Raw genomic sequence first — 21,760 nt, 5'->3', positions numbered from 1 at the left:
CCCCGGCGCAAACAAGGTGACTTCACCCGTAAATGATTCAAAATCCCTGGCGTTCTATTTTCGTCGTCCACGCTCGTCGCCTGAAACGAAGCCGGTCAACTCGGTCCCAAACCAACTCGGTCCCAGTCATACGCTGACATTTTTTTCACTAATTTCTCAAAAACTACAACACCACAGCAAGTAATATGTTAAGGGAAGCTTTCAACTATCATTATCTTCAAACTGTTTAAGTTTAGTGTAAACATGGAGGTAGAATGTGTGGACACGATGGTGTGTCGTCGTCGTCAAAAACCCCTATTCAATTGCGCACGTTCGTTAAACGAAAACCCTATGCCTTCGTGTACGTCCAGAACTCGGTTAGGAAACGAATAAAAAGAGAATTCGCTGTGGTCCAGAACGTAAGTAGAAAAACAACAAAAGGAGACTTGAGTAGACTTCTCTCAAGAAGTCACAACTCATGATAGGTACATACTGAATTGCATTTACCATAGAGAATGTTTAACAATAACATGGAAGCGACGGCATCCAGTTATATTCAAATGCGTATACTCATCTCAAGAAGTCACAACTCATGATAGGTACATACTGTATGGCATTTACCAAAGAGAATATTAACAATAACATTGAAGCGACTGCATCCAGTTATATTCAAATGAAGATTACGTGGTTAATTAATTAAGATTTTCATTTTTTTTTACATTTAGAGTAAAGCTTATGTTCTAAGCTACAATATGGTATAATAAACTCACTCTTTCGTATTATGGTTTGGGAGATTAGGCTTAAAGAAAAAACGTGTACAAATGCAATGGGGTTTTGGCGAGAAACAAAGAATAATAATAATAAAAATAATAAAAATCTCGACGAAAACAATACCTGTTCCGACGGTAGGTCGGGACAGCTAAATATTTAAGTGAGAAATAACTTCTTTCTCAAAAACGGCGTAAGGCCCTACATGTACTTCAGAGGGAGCCGTTTCTCACAATGTTTTATACTATCAACATCTCTCCATTGATCGGTAACAACTTTGTTTGAACAATTAGCATTAGTACCCAGTGTCTTTAACATCTGAAATATGTGCTTGAGCCGCTGTTTAATGTTTTTAAATTTAGTGTTTCTGCCCATTTTTTAAATTTTTATGTCAGTTTCTTGTTTGAGATGGGGAAGGAGGTACATGTAGTTTTTTTTTTTAATGTACTGTGATACGTTATCTTTTTGATTTGTTTCCCTCTTTTTTAGAGTTATGATGTTGGCTTCACCTGGACAGATCCCATAGATATCACAGGAAGCACCATTGGAAAAATGGACCCATTTCCAGTTTTGTATGTCCCAGGTAAGTTAGATTCTACTTTATGAAACACATCTCTGAAGTTATTATGGTATTACCAAAAAACACAATTCAAAACAAAAAGTATCTTTTAAAAAGCAAACTGAGAAATGGCCCTTTTCAAAACTACAGCTTCAGCTCCGGCCTAAAGACACTGTCATGTTGCTTCTGGTATGAGAGGGGCTTTCTATGCAAGCTTAAAGTTGAAGCTAGGGTTTTAAAAAAGGAGGCTGTAATGATGGCAGTTTTCAAAACTTATGGATTATGCTGAGACTCTGGTTAGGTACCTTCTGTTGTAACTACCGTGTTAAACGCGTAGTAAATTTGCAAAGTTACCAAAAGAGCCCAAGCGGGGAACATGGTTGTAAGCAGTGGTTTCAAAAGGGATTTGTAATGCCTGCTGCCCACTTCAATACACACCATCAAAGGTGGCTGAGAAGTTTCTCTTCCATGCTGACACTTAAATGAGTCATTGGACATCTTAAATATTCAACAGACAACATTAGTCTGGGAAAACACTCTTGTCAAGATAAACCAAATTAGAGTCAAAAACAGCTACATGTTGAACCATTGGTTGCCAAGACACTACAGGCAATGAGAGGTTACCAGGTATTGGATAGGTCAAAAAGTAGTTTGCCAAGGTCTTGTGCATGGCAACCTGAAAATAGCTGGTATGGTATAATGCATTGCAAAACTGGTTGCTCCTAGAAAATAGCTGGTATGGTATAATGCATTGCAAAACTGGTTGCTCCTAGAAAATAGCTGGTATGGTATAATGCATTGCAAAACTGGTTGCTCCTAGAAAATAGCTGGTATGGTATAATGCATTGCAAAACTGGTTGCTCCTAGAAAATAGCTGGTATGGTATAATGCATTGCAAAACTGGTTGCTCCTAGTATTCTATTTTTAACCCTTAGCACGCTACGAGGCTGTACACACAGTATTCCCCTGGTGCTGAATTTCCTGTGTGGGGCTACTAAAATGCACATACATTTTTCCTCAAGACCTTCACTCTGTGAAGAAAGTGTTTTGGGCTAAATTGAAAAATAAGTTTTAAACTCAGTATTTTATTTCCCATCTAATGCAGTAAACATTATGTTTTTTGGATAAAGAATAACCGAGATACGCTTGTTTCATTACCACTATTTTATCATTGGCCGCCAAGCCTAGTTGCTGTCGATTTTTATCGGGGCCATCGTCCGATCCAGACCCATCGCTGCTGCCATCCGACCCATTGTCGTGTTCATGTACATCGTTATCGTTGACACATACACAGTACACGTACACAGTACACGTACAGCATTCTCAACACATCAGAATCTCTCGAAAAAAGCTCTTCAAAGTCTGATTCTCCGGAGTCTGAGTCCTGAAAATTTTCCAGAAATGCTGCATGGACGTCCATTGTGTCCCCATTTTGTCTTAGCGTACAGCTTTTTGATCGGAAATTGTGAGAAAATTTGGGACAAATGAAATATCGTTGCATACATGTATAGCTAGATACATGCAGCTGGATGAGGGTCAGGGGTCAATAGTTTCCCAGAATTCCTCATCTATTTACTTGCAGTACTGCTGGGCGACTGGAGTCGCCGACAGCGCGCAGGGAATAAACACGCTCGGCGACTGTGGTCGCCGATAGCAGGCAAAGGGTTAAAGTATGAAAAGAATTAAGTCTGTTTTGAGCTGTTCTGATAAGACAGGTCAGAACAGCTATTGTTATTGTTTAGTTAGATTTTTATTTTACAGATGGAGTTGGTTTTTTTTAGTCCTTCAAAACCCCATTGCCATAACTCAGGGATTTTGTTATCACAAAAACTCTTATACTGAAAACAAAAGACCAGACAAATTGTATACCATATGGAAGCTTAAGCTTTGACATAGCAGCTAAATTGTAATTATAAATAAATTTAATTAATTAAACATGTTTGATCAAGGTGTTTACTTAATAAGCCAACTTTGTTTTCACCGAAACTCTAAAAGTATACAGCCAAACTGTTTTCATGTATACCTTTGTTGGATACTGTAGATTTGGTTTTTTGGCCTAAAGCGTCAGACGACGTCACAATGAAATCATTTATTGGGCGTTTTCACCGGTGTAGAAAACAAATGGACTAAAGTGAAAGACCCCCAAACATCATTATTTAATTAAGCTTAAATGACATGTTTTGTACTGCAAAAAAACTTTCCACAATCAAGTTTATTTTATTGACAACCATTTTAGAGGCATCAAAATTTATTAAAACAGTGTAAGTAGAAAAAACTGTATTCCCAGGCAAATTTTACAATGATGGTTAAGGTGTAAACTTCATTTGAATTGTCGAAATTTCTAAACTTGATCAAGTCCTAGTCCCATATGTGATTGTTATTGTGATTTTGTACAATATACGTACATGTACAGCTCTCACGGTTGTGACTTACACAAGTCTAAACCTATTAATTTTATTTCGTTCATTTCATTTATTAATTTCACAGGTAAAAAGTACAGACAATAAGAACAGTAAGAAAACAAAAACATGTACTGTATACAATTAGGAGAGAGAAACAAAAATAGAAGAAAAAAGGAGCACCCCTGATTGATTTTTAACAAGTAAACTAAATTATTATTGAGTTAATCTCCTGATGCCTCAATTTAAGAAGATACAATATTATAGTAAAAGGACATTAGAGAGACATTATTTTAACATGGCTATTTGAATGGGCAAGGCAATTTGAAAGTAAACAATTTTGGTCAAGGGGAACCCCTGGCCAGGGACTAATAAATTATTTCTGAGAGAATTTGTAAGGAGGATAAACTATGGATAATTGTATCTTTAATGCGGACCGGTAGTTTATCACATAATCTAGGGAATCTGTGAAAAAGAGAATGCTGGGCAGCGTTGGAATAAGCCCGTTCATGGACACATTTAACAGATTCCATATGTCTACAATTAATGGGAATTAGAGTGTCTGTGTCAATGTCAAATTTGTTACACAAACATTTAATAACAAACGCAATTGAAAGGAAATGAACCCTGTTGATTAAAAGAGGCAGGACCCAGCTTGACACACCTGTCTAAATACTCGATTTCATTATCAGAATCAACTAAAACCCTTTTTTTTTGCTGAGTCGAAAGAACAGGGCACCAGACTGGAGCTGCGTATTCAAGTATGGGTCTGCTAATTGAACGATAAAGTGAAGTCAGAATTTTCGGGTTTCTAGTTTTACTCTACCAATAAATAATCCGTTTAGAGGCTTTGTAGTGAGTTTATTAACGTGTTTAATAGCACCCAAGTATTTGTAACTATCCACGTTTACCAAAGCGTTTTCAGCAATTTTTTTACAGTGGTTTAGCAGGGTTTCTAGACCTGGTCACAGTCATTAATTTACACTTTTTGGGGTTTAAAGACATACATCGGATTTGAGGCATTGCATGGTGAGGTAATAATGTATATTTGATTTGCGGTACCACCATGTGTGTATCAACTTGCCATGTAGAGTTTGTTTTTAGAAAACTGTCTTCCTATATTCTACTGCCGCGGAGTAGATAATCGGAGGTTTGAGAGACTTCTCAGTTCTGAAAAGAACTGTCCTGCTTTTAACCATTACCAGGACGGATGGTATAGAAAATAGACTTGGACTACTACTTTAGCTTATCGGATCGTAATTAACTGTACTGCCGTGGAGTCAGTTCTGAATTGGTCAACGTTTCGACTAGCTTGCTTCATTTGTTGCTGTTGTGCAAGTATCAGGGCTGGATAAACCCACCCACCAAACGAACAATATTTTTAAGTATGCGCCTCAACGCTTTGGCAATACAGGAAAAAACTAAAGCGGTTTTAATTTGATGCTGTTAAATCAATCTTCATGCTTGAGTGGCTAAAAGTAGTACCAGAACAGCTGCAGCTTGCCTTTTGCTGAGATAAAGTGTGTACTCATGAGATTACTAGTAGATAAGGAGTGTGAGTTGGTAAAGATGAAAAGGCTTTTTTCTTCTGAATGTTTTAATGGAAGAATCCCGTCATGAAGGTGAATGGCCTTTTATCTGGAAATCCAACCATCTTTAAACATTTGAAGCTCTTAATCCAAGCATAGCAACTCACACATCAACTTCTATTAAGTATCATTAAGAAGAAAACTATCAGGCACAATGTTTTACTGAAATACCTATTATAAAAATTTACAATGGCTAAAAAGATTGAGTTATGGGTGGTTTTGTGTAAAGAACACCACGTATAGTATTAAGACACCTCACTGGGGAAGTTCCTAGGCACAAATTCTGAACATCAGTAGGAAGTGTATCCCAAAATCTTTGGGAAAAAAAGGAAACAAGAGTACTTTAGAGAGTTCGTTCGGGCAAGTCTGTGTTTAAAAACCAGTTTATCAATTTTAAGTGTATTAGGTTGCGGTAAAAGATGAGTATACCACTGAAACTTTCAACGTTCAACTTGACAACAAAAGAAACACTTAAAAACAGAAAACGGTTATACAAGGGGGGCAAGTGAAGTTGAGTGAGATGTTGTTCATAAGTAAGGGACCTGGCAACTCTATATGTGAAACAGGAGCAAGTGAACCTTCTTTGCACTGCTTCAAGGGACTGTATGTGTTTTTTTCTGGTTCGGTAGCCACAAAGGAATACCGTACTCCAGAACAGGTCTACAAAGGGAACAAAAGAGTTTCATTACCTAAGTTATATGTACAAGAAATATCTCTTCTAGACCTGGTAACATGCATTACTTTACATTTTCATCACACCACCTAGAGATAGTATCAAGATCATTTTGTAACACTAAACAATCATTTTGGTTGCTCACTGTACGGTACAAAACTGTGTCATCTGCATACTGTGGGAGAAATGACTGAACAATTCTAGGCAGATCAGCAGTGAATAAATTGAAAAGAACTGGTCCGATAACCGACCCCTGAGGGACCCCTTAAGTTACCTGAGCCCAGTCAGAATTAGTGCCTGAAAAAATTACGCGCTGTTTGTGCCCAGAAAGAAATGAGTTAATCCAGGATAGAGTCTTACCACAGATGCCATAATGATGCAGTTTCTTCAAGAGAACTGAATGATTAATTCGGTCAAAGGCTTTGGACCAGTCCAAAAATATTGCATCAACTCGTTGAGGTTGTCCAAAGCCTTAGCCCAAGTATCAAACAATGTAACAGCTTGTGTGACACATGAATGTTCTGGAAAGAAACCATGTTGCGATTCAAGAATAATATTATAACTTTTAGAATGCACAATAAGATGACTAGAAATGATGCATTCAAGCATCTTACATGGTACTGAACAAAGAGAAATTGGCCGGTAGTAAGCAATATGAGATTTATTACCGTTTTTGTGAAGAGGAATGACATTTGCCAGCCTCCAATCTCCAGGTACTCTGCCCAATTTGATGCTGAGGTTGAATATTTTGGTAAGTATGCCAACCAGAGACGAATCAGCAAGCTTAAATATGCCATGTGAAATTCCATCTGGACCAGGAGGTTTGGATGAGTTATGTACATGTAAGCTTACGAACCGCCTGTAACACCTCGTCTTGCCTGATTTGTACAGTTTGAAGAGGGCAGACACCAGGGTGGCCGTTGCATCGGGCAGGGATACCTGGGAGATTAGAGGCTGAATCCTGTACAGAAAAATTACTACTAAAGAAATCATTAAAAGCATTAACAATGGAAGACGGTGTGCTAAAATGCGTCTCATCCTTAAATACACTAGCAGGTTGAGACTTCCTTGTAGCATTAACAAACGACCAAAAACGTTTAGGGTTACATTTCAAATCATTGGCAACATTCTTAAGGAAGTCATTATAAGCATTCTTAGCAGATATTTTAACTTGATGACGAAGAAGTTTGTATTTAGTCCACAAGTTATTATTGTTTTTGCGAGCAACTGCTTGTTGATAGGCTCTGTTTTTTCTACGAGACAAAGCAATAATTTCCTGGGTTATCCAGGGTGGACGACAACGACCTCTTGAAATGGCCACAGGAATCACATCCTTGACAGCAGCTTGGATGAGAAGGGTAAAGTTGTCCCAAGTATCTTCTATGTTGGATTCATCGTAGAACAGGTGCCAGGGGATGCACTCTAGAGTCCGCTTAAAATCTACAGAATCGGCCTTGTGAAACTGTTGATCAGGCATTGAGATGTTAAGTTGAAAATAAACAGAATCATGATCACTGTTCCCCAGACCAGCACCTCTGCTTATGTCGCTGACCAAGTTAGATCCAACATGGAGTCCTGACCGTTGTTGTTACATCGAGTCGGAAAAGTCACTAACTGCCACATGTTGAGCGATTCAGTTAAGCTGATGATATCGGTAGCACATTTGTTCAAAGTAGGAGGAAATTCCGGGTCGATGGTGAGCAGCAAATTTAAGTTGAAGTCTCCGGTGAGAAAGATGGATTTGAATTGGTTACAGTGTGGCAAAATGCGATCAAAAGAGAAGGCAAGAGCATCAGCAAAACGAGAGTTTGATGACGACAATCTATGACATGTACCAAACAGAAGTTAACCTTTGTTGTTAGGCAGTAAAAGCTGTACCCAGAGTACGTAGCTCACATTGTTTAAAATCTTTACGAAGTTCTGGAGGTTCAAAATCTGCCCTACGAACTTGCTGAAGAACAGATTTGCAAGCAAGTAGAACTCCTCCACTGTTACGGTTTCTATCTCTTCAAATTATTTGGAAGGAGGGGTCGAGTAATTCGCCATCTGAAATTGTGTCATTTAACCAGGTTTCTGTTACAGCAATTATGTCCAAGTTGTCTGTGGAACACAATACCTGCACATCATTTCCCAAACTCCTTGTGTTCAATAAAATGCCCCGAATCTTAGGTTTTTGCTGAGTTGTGGTGTTTACAGGACCGGGATTTTCCTGAATATCTCCAAAAACAGTGATGTCGATATGAAATGTTGATGTGGAGTTACAATAGTCACAACAGGTGCACTGATGAACTTACGTTTTGACCATCGAGTCAATGAGTTACGCCATATTGGAAACACAGCAGGTATGTAGCTTGATGGAATGGTCAGTCCTTGTTTGATGAGAACAATGAAACTTGGGCTCCGGACAACAGCTTGAATAAAGGACTCGATCAAGTGTGTGGTCATTGTTGCAAATGGTTTTAGTCCTTGGTTGGATAAGGTGAAAAACTGACCAAAAATGCGTCCAAACCTCGAAACTAGAAGTCTCCACATCGCAGAACAAACTCCTAGGAGAATCAGCACTCAGTTTTGTAACATTTGGAGCGGAACTCACATCATAAAACTGCTCATTGCCACTTAAAATCGACAAAAATGTCAGAGCAGTCTAAAACATGACTGTCGTGGTCGCCATACTACAAAGGATAGAATTGTGTTCTAGTTAATAAAACAATTGTCAGAGTTCAAAATAGTAAAACAATATAGCCAAGATGAAGTAATATAGTCTGCTTCGTCATATGCATGGTTTGTATAACAAGACTCTCATTGTTGCAAAGTCCATCTGCCAGACGCTTCTCGCCTTAATTACCAAAGAGTTGGAGCCTGACATGGTTGATGATTTGACTACATGTAAGGTGCACAAGTGATACACCTGCTAAATGAGAGCAAGTTCTCCATTATGATCAATTCCCTTGATGTATTGACATAGTAGTTGCTTCCCAAGGACTTTCCTTTTCCAATGGTCATTTTAGAGGTTGGGTCGCTTCATGTATAAGAGCATGGAAGCTGAGCAGGTAATCCCTTTAATACAGGTTATGCAAGTCTCTCAGATACGGCACGTATTGGGAAACATTTGCACTTCTTTCCAAACTTTTGACGCTTTTGAACACATAAAGTGCACTAGAAGTGACATTTCTTTATCCCTGCAAATCACTCTCTTACATCCTTTATTGACTGCCTCTATGCATGGAGCATCAACCTGGTGTCAGCCTGCTAAGGTTTCCTCAAATCATCATCTCTCTTTGAGGACCATGGCATCCGTAACATCAAGGAACCCTGGCCTGTTACTATTCCGCATCCTGACCAGATTTTTTTTTTTTCCAGTTACTGATCATGTGAGCATTGACGATTGATTTGGGGCTACCGTGACCCCATGTTGACCTTTACTTCCGGCGCAACCAGAAGTTGAACCATAATCTCAAGAACTATGCAACCGATTTTTCAAAGTTTTGTCAATTATAGACTCCTTGGAGCTTTTGAGGTTAGCCTTGGATACATGAATCCATGTTGACTTTTATTTCTGGTTTAAAATTATCTTTAGATTCATTATCAGAATGAAGACCAATTTTTATTTTTTTATTTTATTTATTTTAGTGAAAAAGGGCCTTTCAAAGATCAAGAGTCTTTTATCTTGATCAGACCAATGTTAAAGTTTTTGGCACTAAATCAAAGTAAAACAACAGGGTGCAGCTTTTTGTGTGTCTACAAAAACTAAATGTCTAGTTGTTTTTGATTTTACATATTGAATTGATGTAATTTTAGATGCAATGCAATCTGCAGATTGTGATATCAATAAATCATTCATTCAATCTTCATAATTGTTCACAATTGTTTTTTTCGATGCAGGTCCTGGTCATTCCGTACAGATGAAATGTGGCAGATTAGTAGTTCCTGGAAATATGTTCACCTTGGACAGGACGGGAAGTAAGTACATCGCTTTTTATCAACCAGATGTCAGGCATGTCTGGATTCTAGATTGTTTTAAATGTAGTGACATGATTGATATTGTAACAGAACCCCCCCCCCAGAAGTTTTGCCAGTCATGGGATTTATTTAAGAAATTGCCAGATAAATTACCACAAAAAAAATGAACGAGCCAATATTTTTTGGACTCGCAAACAATTTGAAAGTTTCAGTTGCCATCACTGTAATTTCTTAGCGACTTTTTATTCAACTAACAAAATAACTTCAAAATCTCAATTCACATAAAAACGGGGGAGGCAGTTTGACTAAAAATCAATGATTGTCGCTATTTTGACCAAACCATCGAACCGTACACTTATTTCACCAGAATAAACAAGAAAGGAACCCCAAATTTCGCCCAGTGTGTCAGCTACAGCAATGTTTGAAGCATTAAATTTGGGTTAAAACTAGGCTGATTGGCTGTTGAATTTGGAGGGCTAAATAGCCTGCAATACCAACTTCCCCCAAATATAAAACCAAAAAATGTTACCCTGTCGCATTCACTCAGAAAAACGCTTTTGAAACCAAGGGCCCGTATAACTCTACAAAAACCATAAGTATAGGCATGAAAGCACTAGGAAAAGAAATGGAATTGATGAAACGGACCTGGGTATCAAGAAATACAAATGTAAACTTATATAGAACCATGGTGTGGCTACATTGTATCATTACCAAGTAGAGGCAAGCATACATGTACATGTACATGTACATGTACATGTTTGTCGCCACATGAAAACCCAGCCATAAAAACACTGACTTTGAATTCAGACATGATGCTCACACTCCAGTGCCCCAGTCACAAGTCCTCAATGTGAAACTGAACACATACTAAAGTCAGCTGATAGTGGATTCAAAAGCACTAAATTAAACCACAAAGCATGGGAAGTAAAACCCAGTTAGACCCAGGTAAACACAATGTGCATGTATAAAGAAATAACACTAAAGCTACATGTAGACTCATATTTAACGAAGCATACTCCCTGTGGAGCATGGCATGCTACATTCTTGCACACAACCAATGTTTTACATGTATCGGCCCAATGATACCAGCTCCACAGCTCAACATAACCAGCTCATAACCAGTAACCAGCTCCAGCTCAACATAACCAGCTCATAACCAGCTCCAGCTCAACATAACCAACTCATAACCAACTCATAACCAGCTCCAGCTCAACATAACCAGCTCATAACCAGCTCCAGCTCAACATAACCAGCTCATAACCAGCTCCAGCTCAACATAACCAGCTCATAACCAGCTCCAGCTCAACATAACCAGCTCATAACCAGCTCCAGCTCAACATAACCAGCTCATAACCAGCTCCAGCTCAACATAACCAGCTCATAACCATCTTCAGCTCAGCTCAACATAACCAACTCATAACCAGCTCCAGCCCAATATAACCAGCTCATAACCTGCAGCTCCAGCTCAACATAACCAGCTCATAACCAGCTCCAGCTCAACATTACCAGCTCATAACCAGCTCCAGCTCAACATAACCAGCTCATAACCTGCAGCTCCAGCTCAACTTAACCAACTCGTAACCAGCTCCAGCCCAACATAACCAGCTCATAACCTGCAGCTCCAGCTCAACATAACCAGCTCATAACCAGCTCCAGCTCAACATAACCAACTCATAACCAGCTCCAGCTCAACATAACCAGCTCATAACCAGCTCCAGCTCAACATAACCAGCTCATAACCAGCTCCAGCTCAACACAACCTTCTCATATTTTTTTTATCTTCTACATCTTGAGAAAATATCCTCAGCCAAGAAATAATAAAGGCCAGGCCCACAATAAAGAAAATACCTTCAGCCCAGTAATAGAGTAAACTTCAGGCTCATGTAATAATAATAATAATAATTAAAATTTATATTGCGCCCCTTACATACAAAATGATCAGAGGCTCAGAACACTTGTAAAAAAGCACAGAGTGGAAGAAAAAGACAAAGAAAAAAGACTGGTCACCAGGCCAGTGCCCAAACAAAAGTATGGAGATACGTCTGTCCCGCCAACAGAGAACTAATTAATTACTTATTACATAGGCCTATCTCTGCTGGCATCGGTAATGTTTTTACCTTTTCAGGAGACAGACGCCTCTAACCCTAACTATGCTAAAATTCTAAACTAACTGGCAAGGTGACCATAGAAGAAGACATAAAAAAGTAAAAGAGGGATTAAAAAGATACCACAGTTGATGTTAAACTTCTCTGATAAGGTACCTTGAATGGATACACGTTGACTTCTATCTGACAAATAGGACGAAAACCAATCAAGGGCCTTGCCAGTGACTCCACATTTAGACTGAAGACGTTTCAGCAAAACTACATGATCAACAGTATCGAACGCTGCACTAAGGTCTAAAAGGACAAGCAGAATAACATGTTGGGAATTCATCCTCATCAGTAAATCATTTTTAACCTTAATAAGAATCGTTTCTGTACTATGATGCTTCCGGTAAGATGATTGGAGAACCGGAAACATGGAGTGTTTTGACATGTGACTATAAAGTTGGTCACAAACAGCTCTCTCAGTTAATTTAGAAATAAATTGCAAGTTACTGATTGGACGGTAGTTTTCTAATTTTATGTCAAGATTGGGTTTCTTTAACAAAGGACATATTAAAGCTTCTTTCCAGTGAGTAGGAAATGTTCCAGAAACTAATGATGAGTTTATAATGTTGGTAATTACTGGAAGCAAAACATCAAGGCACTCACCCACAAGGTTAGTAGGCATAAGATCCAGAGCGCATGATCCCTTAGAAGAATTGACAACAAGCTGTTTTACCTGTGACTCGGTTAATGGTATGAAACTATCAAACAGGATATTACTGGACATTGTTTCAGGTGTAAAATATAACGGCCTGTCCACAGAGGTTGAAACTTCCAAGTCATCAAGTTTAGCATGAATATTATATATTTTCTTTACAAAAAAGCTACCCATATCATTGGCAAGAGACAGTTTATCTTTAAAAGGTGGGTAGAGGACGTCAACACTATGCCCAAGCAGCTTTTTAGATGCTCTAAATAATTTCCTCTGGTCGGAACTATTACTTTTGATAAAGTCTTTGTAAAAACTGCAGCGAGCTTAGTTAAGAAGAAAGGTAACCCTATTTCTAATAAGCTTATATTCTGAAAGATCAGAGACCATGTTTGTTTGTCGCCACTTCTTTTCTGCACGTCTCCTCATCCTCAAGGCAGAGTTGATTTCTTGACTAAACCAAGGAAGATGGGGCCTAGCGGTGACCAACTTAGGCTTTAATGGGGCATGTGTATTGAAGGCACCAGCTAGTGTAGAATTATAGCACTTGGTAAGCTCCTCAAGACTTTGAGGTGTGTCTCTGCACAGCCTAGAAGAGACTAAGTCACCTTTCAAGCAATTAATGTCAATGCATTTAATATCCCTATAAACAATGTTTAGCTGGAAAAGCAGACTTGTTTTGTTGCAAATTGCAAATAACAGAAAAATGATCAGAAAAGAGGTGGTGAGGTGTCGGGGGGGCTGTTAAGAACCATGTCTGATTTCCTGGTAATAACAAGATCTAGTGTGTGACCCATCTCATGAGTAGGTTTGTCAACATGTTGATGGAGACCCATGGATTCAAGAAGTGACAAAAAACGTTTAGTGTTTGGATCATCAGAGATGTCAACATGAATGTTAAAATCCCCAGTTGTTAAAACTGGTTTAGAAGATAAAACAATGGATTCTAAATAATCAGCAAAATCATTGATAAACCGATTAACTGTACAAGGATGGCTAGCAGAGTAAGGAGGCCTATAAATAATTACAAGTCGTAATTTACACGAATTAATCCCTACAGACCATTCTGAAAACTCAAATGAGTCTAGTTCATCTCCAGCAATTTTCTTGACATTCAAATGGTCACGAAACAACAAAGCAGTGCCTCCCCCCACACGTTTTTTCCGGGGATGATTAAGCAATCTAAAACCAGGTGGGGTTGCTTCAACCTTGTGGGCAACATCCATATCTGTAAACCAAGTCTCGGTAAGGGCAAACAAATCAGCCTTACTATTAATAGCATAAGAAACAAAACTAGCAGCTTTATTTTTAAGAGATCTGGTATTTAAGCAACAGAGTTTAAAAAGATCATCAGAGGGATCGGCAGGATTTACAACAATGTGTTTAAAGACAGGAGGGCGGTTTTCCAAAGCTCTCTCATTATGAACATAATCAAGTCGGTGACCAATTTGAACAGGAATTTTACACTTATAGTTACAATGACCCGCTCTACTGTATTACCCCTGAACCGAAGAATTCCATTTGCTTTCAGAATAGAAAGCAATCCAGGCTGAATGGAATGACAAGAAGTCTTACGGATATTAAAAAGCTGACCACGGGAATACATTATAGTAGAATTACTAGACATGATAGAATGAGAACTATCGGAATGTATAAAATGCAACTCGTCATTACTAGTGGATCCAATACGAGGGCCTGGGTTAACAGCAATATCCATAAATATTGTTATGTCATGTGGAGGGTCATGACCAGGAATAACAAGAGTAGTTTGGCCATGTTTGGACCATTTTACTAATGGAACTTTAGAGAAATTAAACCAGTACGCCACAGCTGTAATGTTACCCCATAACAGGGTGAAAATGAAACAACAAAATTAGTCAGACACATGTATTGGTCTGGAGACACAAAATACTAATTTCTGACAGTCTCAGCATCAGAAAAGGTTTGAACCCGTGACTTATGTATGATAAAAATCAGATGTAAAAACACCAAGAGACGAGAACGGGCACTAAAGGCAACAACCATGATGAGCACACGTTAAATAGTGAACTCGACCGGAGATAAAAAAACACATCAAAAACATCAAAATAACAAGCAATACAAATCGGAAAAAGCACCAAAATATATCATACAAAAGCACATAAAGCTTACCAAACACGTCAACAATAAATATAAAGACGATGCCAAAAACTCAGCAAAGATTAAACGGATAAAAATAAGCAAAAACTGGAGAGCAAAATAAACAGTGGCGGCTACAGAACAGCGCCCTCGAGTACTAACAAATGTTCAGGCCAAATAGTTTGCTAGACAAATTTGCCGAAAAAAACATTTCCTGGCCTACACTGGACTCAAATATCATCAGCTGAAAAGACCAAACGCTGCATGAGCCATCAATGGACATTGATAACAATGAGTGAGGCCCATCACATATGGAACCGGACATTATATACCACAAAAGAGCAGTAAAACACAGATGTCAAATTAAAGTCAACCAAAGTAGCTCAGCTTCCAAATTTGTTTCCTTATGGCCTACAAGTCATGTACACTCCCAGGAAACCAAATTCTATTACAGAAAATATGTTGCCTCCGATACCTACAAATGTATTTGCAAGCAACTCCACTGAACAAAAACAAAGCACCCCACCTTGCACTGCATGTCCAAAGCGTACACGCAAAGAATTTTCACCAATTGGTCATTCCTACCTACATGTACATGGCAGATCAACAGCACAACATTGCACAACACTGGCTAAGATTATTTGTGGGGAAAAAAACACTCTGTTCTACATGTGTCAAATGTCAAAATACTGACTGGCGTGTCGGGCACTTGTGTTAAACACGAGTTTTCTTGTTTTTATTTGTTTGTAGAGGGCATTATCAATATTTGCTCCAATTGTACCAACCTCTCGAACGTGATATACAGTGACGATGGAGGTACAACGTGGCACCTTGGAGCTGAAACATCCTCATCTGAAGATTCTAGTGGTTTTCCTATTCACCCTAATGAAGTCCAGGTAAGCAGCACTAAATGTGTATGTCAGACTTGTAATAAAGGTAGCCCTGATACTTGCACAACAGCAACGAGGGCAATTGCCGTCAATGCCCATACCAATTACCGCAAAGCCCTATCAAAAATCCCACTTTTCACGCCAATTTTTGCCGTGCCCTTTTCTCATCATCATTTTGCTGCCGTCCCCTTTCTCCTGAAAAAAAATATATATTCAACGATGTCCAAGTTCCACATTCTCTAAAAATGACACGGAAAATAAGCCAAAAAGCATCCGGTTCATAAACACTCTTAGCCATAGGCCATTTGTATCGCATCTCTGGTTGCTAAGGGTTGACCAATCAGAATCAACGATTCAAGTTATAGAAATTAAAATATAATTTTTGTAGAAATTTGTAAGGAAGCAGGATGAACACAGTGTATGAGGTTCAATATTTAAACGAAATTTAAACGAACTGTCCCATCCAGTCCCCTTAACTCTTTAGGTTAGGTGCAGAGCTACCTTAACATTCCTAAATTTACTTTTAACAACTGATTTTCAAATATAAAGAAGAACTATGTCTTTTGTCTGAGTTTTGTGCGACAATTTGTTTAATTTTAAATCCTTGCCTTTAATGCATTTTCAGGTTGCAGAGCTTGAAGATGGCACTCTGTACATGAATTCTCGCACATTAAATCCTCTCCATCCAAGGGCTCATTGCTATAGTTTTGATGGTGGTCGGACACTTTCAGCTATTCAGCTTGACATGACTCTTATTGAACCAGGGTTCAAGCGAAGAAATGGGGCATGGGTGCCTAGTTCAACAGGTGGCTGTGCTGTGAGTATACTGTTTGCTATGTTCATATCATTATTAGGTGTTTTAGCCAGATTCACCTTGTTTTTGTTCATTAGCTGTTTCATAGCCGGTGCAGCAAAACAGCTCTTGTTTTCGTTAAACTTTTTTTATTACTTTTTTAATTTGTATTTTTCAGCCTACTGCAAGTCATTGAAATAATGTAAGATTTGTTCTACGCGGCTTTTTGCATGGTTCCTTAAGAGCAATTGCAACAAAACATTCAGTGATGAAAGGCAATTTGATGTTCTCATAAAGCTACACTATTTTTAGTATTTAAAAATCTGTATAAAATCAGCCACAAGAGACTGTAGGTTTCTGTTTGTGGGATTGGGTAGGGATAAATTGAGTCTTCATTGTGTTCCGTGTGCTTGACCTCACATGACATCTACTTCCGGTCAAAACCGGAAGTGCCTTGTAATTCAAAAGTGGCAAAAGTTATGAAGTTGCTTTCAACGATGTTAGTGTCTGGCAAGGGTGGGCAGTGCAAATTCGACACCACATTATGCAGCGGCGCCCTCTAGCCCCAGGTTGAAAACTCTTCAAAACAGATTTTTTTGTGTGTGGTAAAGCTTGTGTAATCACTTCAAAATTTACACACATGTTGACTGTCGGGCAGGTGTCATATGTGTGAAGTTTCATATCAATTTATTTATTTATTTATTTATTTTATTATTTATTTATTTCCTTTATTTACCCAGGGTAAGCCAAATCAGTGTAAAAAAAATTGGTTTCCATTTTGGCCCTGCAAACAATATAACACATTAAAAGTAAACATAAAATCACATGATAAAATTGCGATATAAAAATTACGTAAATATTTAAGAATGTTACGGAAAATTAAAATCAATATAAACAAAAAAATAAGAGTAAAATATATCACAGGAGTAAATTTTATAAACTGTCACAGTAAGAGGAGGTTAAAAAAACAAAATAACCGGTCCCTTTATAGATATTCAGGAACTTAAATAGAATTTGATTTATATGAATGAACAATAATAAAAAGGCGGGAAAACTGCCAATAAGTACAGATAAAAGCGACTCACAATATGTACAGAGTATAAATTAAGCGATCAATGACGTCATCGAAGGTCATGTGACGTGGCATTAAAGGTGCACTTTTTGAAGTCGTATAACTCACAGAGTAATATTGGGATTGTATTGAAACTTTGTAGGTATTTACATACTGGCAAGTTCTTAAAAATTATGAAGTGGTGTCAAACGCCTTTATGAGATACCATGCACAGGTCTTGATTTTGCTCCTGACATTTCTCTTGTATTTGTCTGACTGCAAATGTCATGTCTTTGGTGCCTCGGCCTGGTCTAAACCCACACTGGGATTCAGGGTAGATGGTGCTTACTAGTTGCTCTGTCAATCTATTCAGTACGACCCTTGCCAGTATATTTCCAGGGATTGAGAGAAGGGAGATGCCCTGGTGGTTGTCGCAGTGGGTGCCGTCACCCTTGCGCTTGTATAGGTGTAATATTGATGGGTCTTTTTAACTCCTGGGGGACTGAGCCCTTAATCCAGATAAGCCTAAACAGATGGGCAAGTTTCCTCTTCATGCAATCACCTCCATGTTTGAAAATCTCTGCAGGGATTCCATCTACGCCAGGGGACTTGCCTGATGAAGTCTGTTTGACTGCCTTTGAACTCTTTAATAAACTATTCAAACTTGCTAACACACTTGCTAACACAACACACTTGCTAACACCGATGAAAACAATTTGTATATTTGATATTTTAATACCAAATGATATTATTTCTTTCCCCTCTTTATTCTCTTTATTTAGGGAAGTGTCATCTCTTTTGGTATCGGCCATCACAAAGTTTTAACTCCCCATCGCAACTGGCTTGTATTTTCAAACCCAGTGGACTCTGTTGAGCGTGTTAATCTTGGAATGCGTCTTTCTGTGGATGGTGGTCTCTCCTGGAGTAAACCTTGGATACTCTTTCCACACAAGTCTGGTTATTCAGACTTAGTTTACTTTGAGACTCATTATGGTGGAAAACTTGAGCATAACTTTGCTGTTTTGTTTGAAGGTGGAAGCTTAAACTTTTTTGATCACATTAAGTTTCAAATGTTCAATCTGCAAGCTTTATTAAAAAATATTTATGAACAAAAAGAAAAAGAAAGTAGTTGAAACAAATCATATTTTGAAACGCTTCATAGACAAATTTTAACTATGATTTGTTCAAGACAAAAGAAAAGGCATTTGTTTTGAATTATTATTAATCATTTGAAAATAACCAAAGTTGGCAAAATTTTGCATTACTACATCAGCACAAACAGAGAAAATCACACAAAAGATGATGCTCATCTTAAAGGCAGCGGACACTATTGGTAATTACTCAAAATAATTACTAGCATAAAACCTTACTTGGTAACGAGTAATGGGGAGAGGTTGATAGTATAAAACTTTGTGAGAAGCGGCTCCCTCTGAAGTAATGTAGTTTTCGAGAAAGAAGTAATTTTCCATGAATTTGATTTTGAGACCTCAGATTAAGAAGTTGAGGTCACGAAATCAAGCATCTGAAAGCACAGAAGGGTGTTTTTGTTTCTTTCATTATTATCTCACAACTTCGACGACCGATTGAGCTCAAATTTTCACAGGTTTGTTATTTTATGCATATGATGTTGAGATACACCAATTGGAAGGCTAGTCTTTGACAATTACCAATAGTGTCCACTGCCTTTAAAGGAACATTACAGAATTGGTAAGAAAGATGAGAAAAAAATAGTCTAAGTTCACGTTTGGAGTTTAGCGCTTAGTGAGCGTTTTATTCATTTTTATTTTGGCATCGATGCAATGCAAAATGTGTAATCGTTTTTTCACTATTTTATTGTGACCCAGAAACTTCTACAGGTTTGTCAGTTTATGTGTATGGTGGATTACATAAAGTGCAACTGTTTTGTTAGCAAAAACCAATTCTGTAATGTTCCTTTGACTTTGATAGATGATGGTGTCAGGTACAGAGGCGGATGTTGGCTCATATTTTGCTTCTCAGAATTCTTGTTATGTTTGCCCATCAATCACTTAATCATTGAACATACTGTACATTTAAATATGTAAATATAATGAGATACTTTCTATAAAACATTGACAAAATGCATTGAATTTAACATTGCTCAAAAAAGGAGAAAAACTAGAAAACTTCTCAAATGTTTTTATTTTTATTGACTTTACACTGACTTTACTATTTTGAAGTTCATTGTTTATTTGCTACTGACTATTCTGTGCATTATTTTGTATTCATAAATACCTCAGTTTCGCTATTCCTATTGGTGGAGAGCGCGTCACGTTGGTGTGTATAAACCTTTGTTTATGACCAGTAAAAAGTGTTGGAACATGGGCGTGACACGCGAGCTTGCACCTGTGCTTATAAGACAGTTTCTTCATTCCTCTTGGTCGAGAGCAACGGCTGTAACAGTTGTGCCACATCAGTTGTGCCGCCCTCGGGTAAACAACTCCTTATTAGGGAATGCTGTGCGCGTCGCGCGTATCGCGTGATGTGCACAACAGTTTCAGTCGTTGCTCTCGAACAATAGGAATGAAGAAACTGTCTTCAAAGAACAGGTGCAAGGTCGCGTGTTATGCCATGAATTAACACTTTTTAATCGGTCATAAACAAAGGTTTATACACACCCACGTGACGTGCTCTCCACCAATAGGAATAGTGAAACTGTCTGAGGTATTTATGAATTTTGCATTTATTTTACTTTTTGACCAAGAAGTGTTGATGTTTTTTGTGTATTGAATCGGTTTTCAACTAGTGGTTTAAACCCGCCGAGGCCTGGTTCTTGATAATTTACCTCGACTTCGTCTTGGTAAAATTATCAAGAACCAGGCCTCATTGGGTTTAAACCATTAGTTCAAAACCTCTTCACCACACATTGATTTCCTTATTATAACACACCTCTTGCGTGTTCTGTATTCTGGTTGGCTGAAACACAGTCATGTGGAATGAGCTAATATACGTAGGCTAGTGATCGCGCGTTTGTGGGCACTAGTCTTTGAAAATAGTGCCTGGTTACAGCGCCCTCTCTTGACTTGAATCGTGAACAGCAACTACAAAACTTCCTTTCTTTTCCAGATTTCTTATTTCACATTTAAGACCGAGCTGTGTTATAAAACACATATTTACTGGCATAATTCGGGAACCAGTGTACATGTGAGTGACCAAAAGAAGGACCTATTCCCCTCAGCCTTCTGCCTCGGGAAATACGTCACTCTTCTGGTCACTCAAAGTCCCTTGGGGGAATAGACGCACACTTGTTACCTCATCCATGTCAATGTGTGTATATTTTTTAATGATTGACTGAATTAAAAAACAAGTAATGGTGTTAAGATTGTGCTTTGGCTGTGATTTTCCTATTTATAGCCGGATTTCTCCTTTTTTCGCAATTCAAATTCTGGGGTCCGCAACCCCCCCCCCCAACGAAAAAAAAAAAAAATCAAGATGAAACGGGTGTGATTTATTCCATTTTTTTTTTTTAGATCAAATTCATAAGGAAAAGAAAATGTGATTTCTCTTTTTTTGTACGGAAGCTTAAAGTGACAATCCACGGTTTTGAGTTTCGAAAGGTATAAGGATGGCTTAAACCAAACATTGTCAAATGTATCACACAACAACCAGATTATCACTTTTAAACAATTAAGGTTATCAGACAACAGTAGTGTGATCACATGTGAGGCATATGTTCCATCTGGTTTGCGAGCGAATACGTGTCAGTATTTTGATCGATTCGGTAGAGTCTTCTGCAGATGGGGGAGAAAATACCTGATGAAAAAAACAATGAGGATGAGCAATGAGTAAAAGGTTTAGTGGAATTATTCACCCTCGTGGTAAATGACCAACAAGCGAATCAAAAAGCAATATGTCCAGAATAATGCTTTGGACCTCTGACAGTGGACACTATTGGTAATTGTCAAAGACTAGTCTTCTCACTTGGTGTATCTAAACATATGCATAAAATAACAAACCTGTGAAAATTTTAGCTCAATCGGTCGTCGAAGTTGCAAGATAATAATGAAAGAAAAAAACACCCTTGTCACACGAAGTTGTGTGCTTTCTGATGCTTGATTTCGGACCTCAAATTCTAAACTTGAGGTCTCGAAATCAAATTCGTGGAAACTTCTTTCTCGAAAACTACGTCACTTCAGAGGGAGCCGTTTCTCACATTGTTTTATA

At 38.2% G+C, this 21,760-nt stretch overlaps 1 protein-coding gene across 1 annotated transcript in view; it reads left to right on the top strand.

Moving 5' to 3' along the window:
- Positions 1-20,928, top strand: part of LOC139939500 (sialidase-3-like) — a 78,720-nt gene extending 57,792 nt beyond the window's left edge. The window contains exons 7-11 of the mRNA XM_071935465.1: positions 1,237-1,330; positions 9,850-9,927; positions 15,595-15,740; positions 16,360-16,551; positions 18,361-20,928. Of these exons, the coding sequence (XP_071791566.1) occupies positions 1,237-1,330; positions 9,850-9,927; positions 15,595-15,740; positions 16,360-16,551; positions 18,361-18,711 (861 nt within the window). The 3' untranslated portion in view covers positions 18,712-20,928. The remainder of the gene's footprint in view (positions 1-1,236; positions 1,331-9,849; positions 9,928-15,594; positions 15,741-16,359; positions 16,552-18,360) is intronic.
- The last annotated feature ends 832 nt before the right edge of the window (positions 20,929-21,760 follow it).

This window comes from Asterias amurensis, chromosome 7 (genome assembly GCF_032118995.1).
Source record: "Asterias amurensis chromosome 7, ASM3211899v1".
NCBI classification, from domain to species: domain Eukaryota; kingdom Metazoa; phylum Echinodermata; class Asteroidea; order Forcipulatida; family Asteriidae; genus Asterias; species Asterias amurensis.
This window is presented reverse-complemented; position numbering and strand designations above follow the sequence as displayed.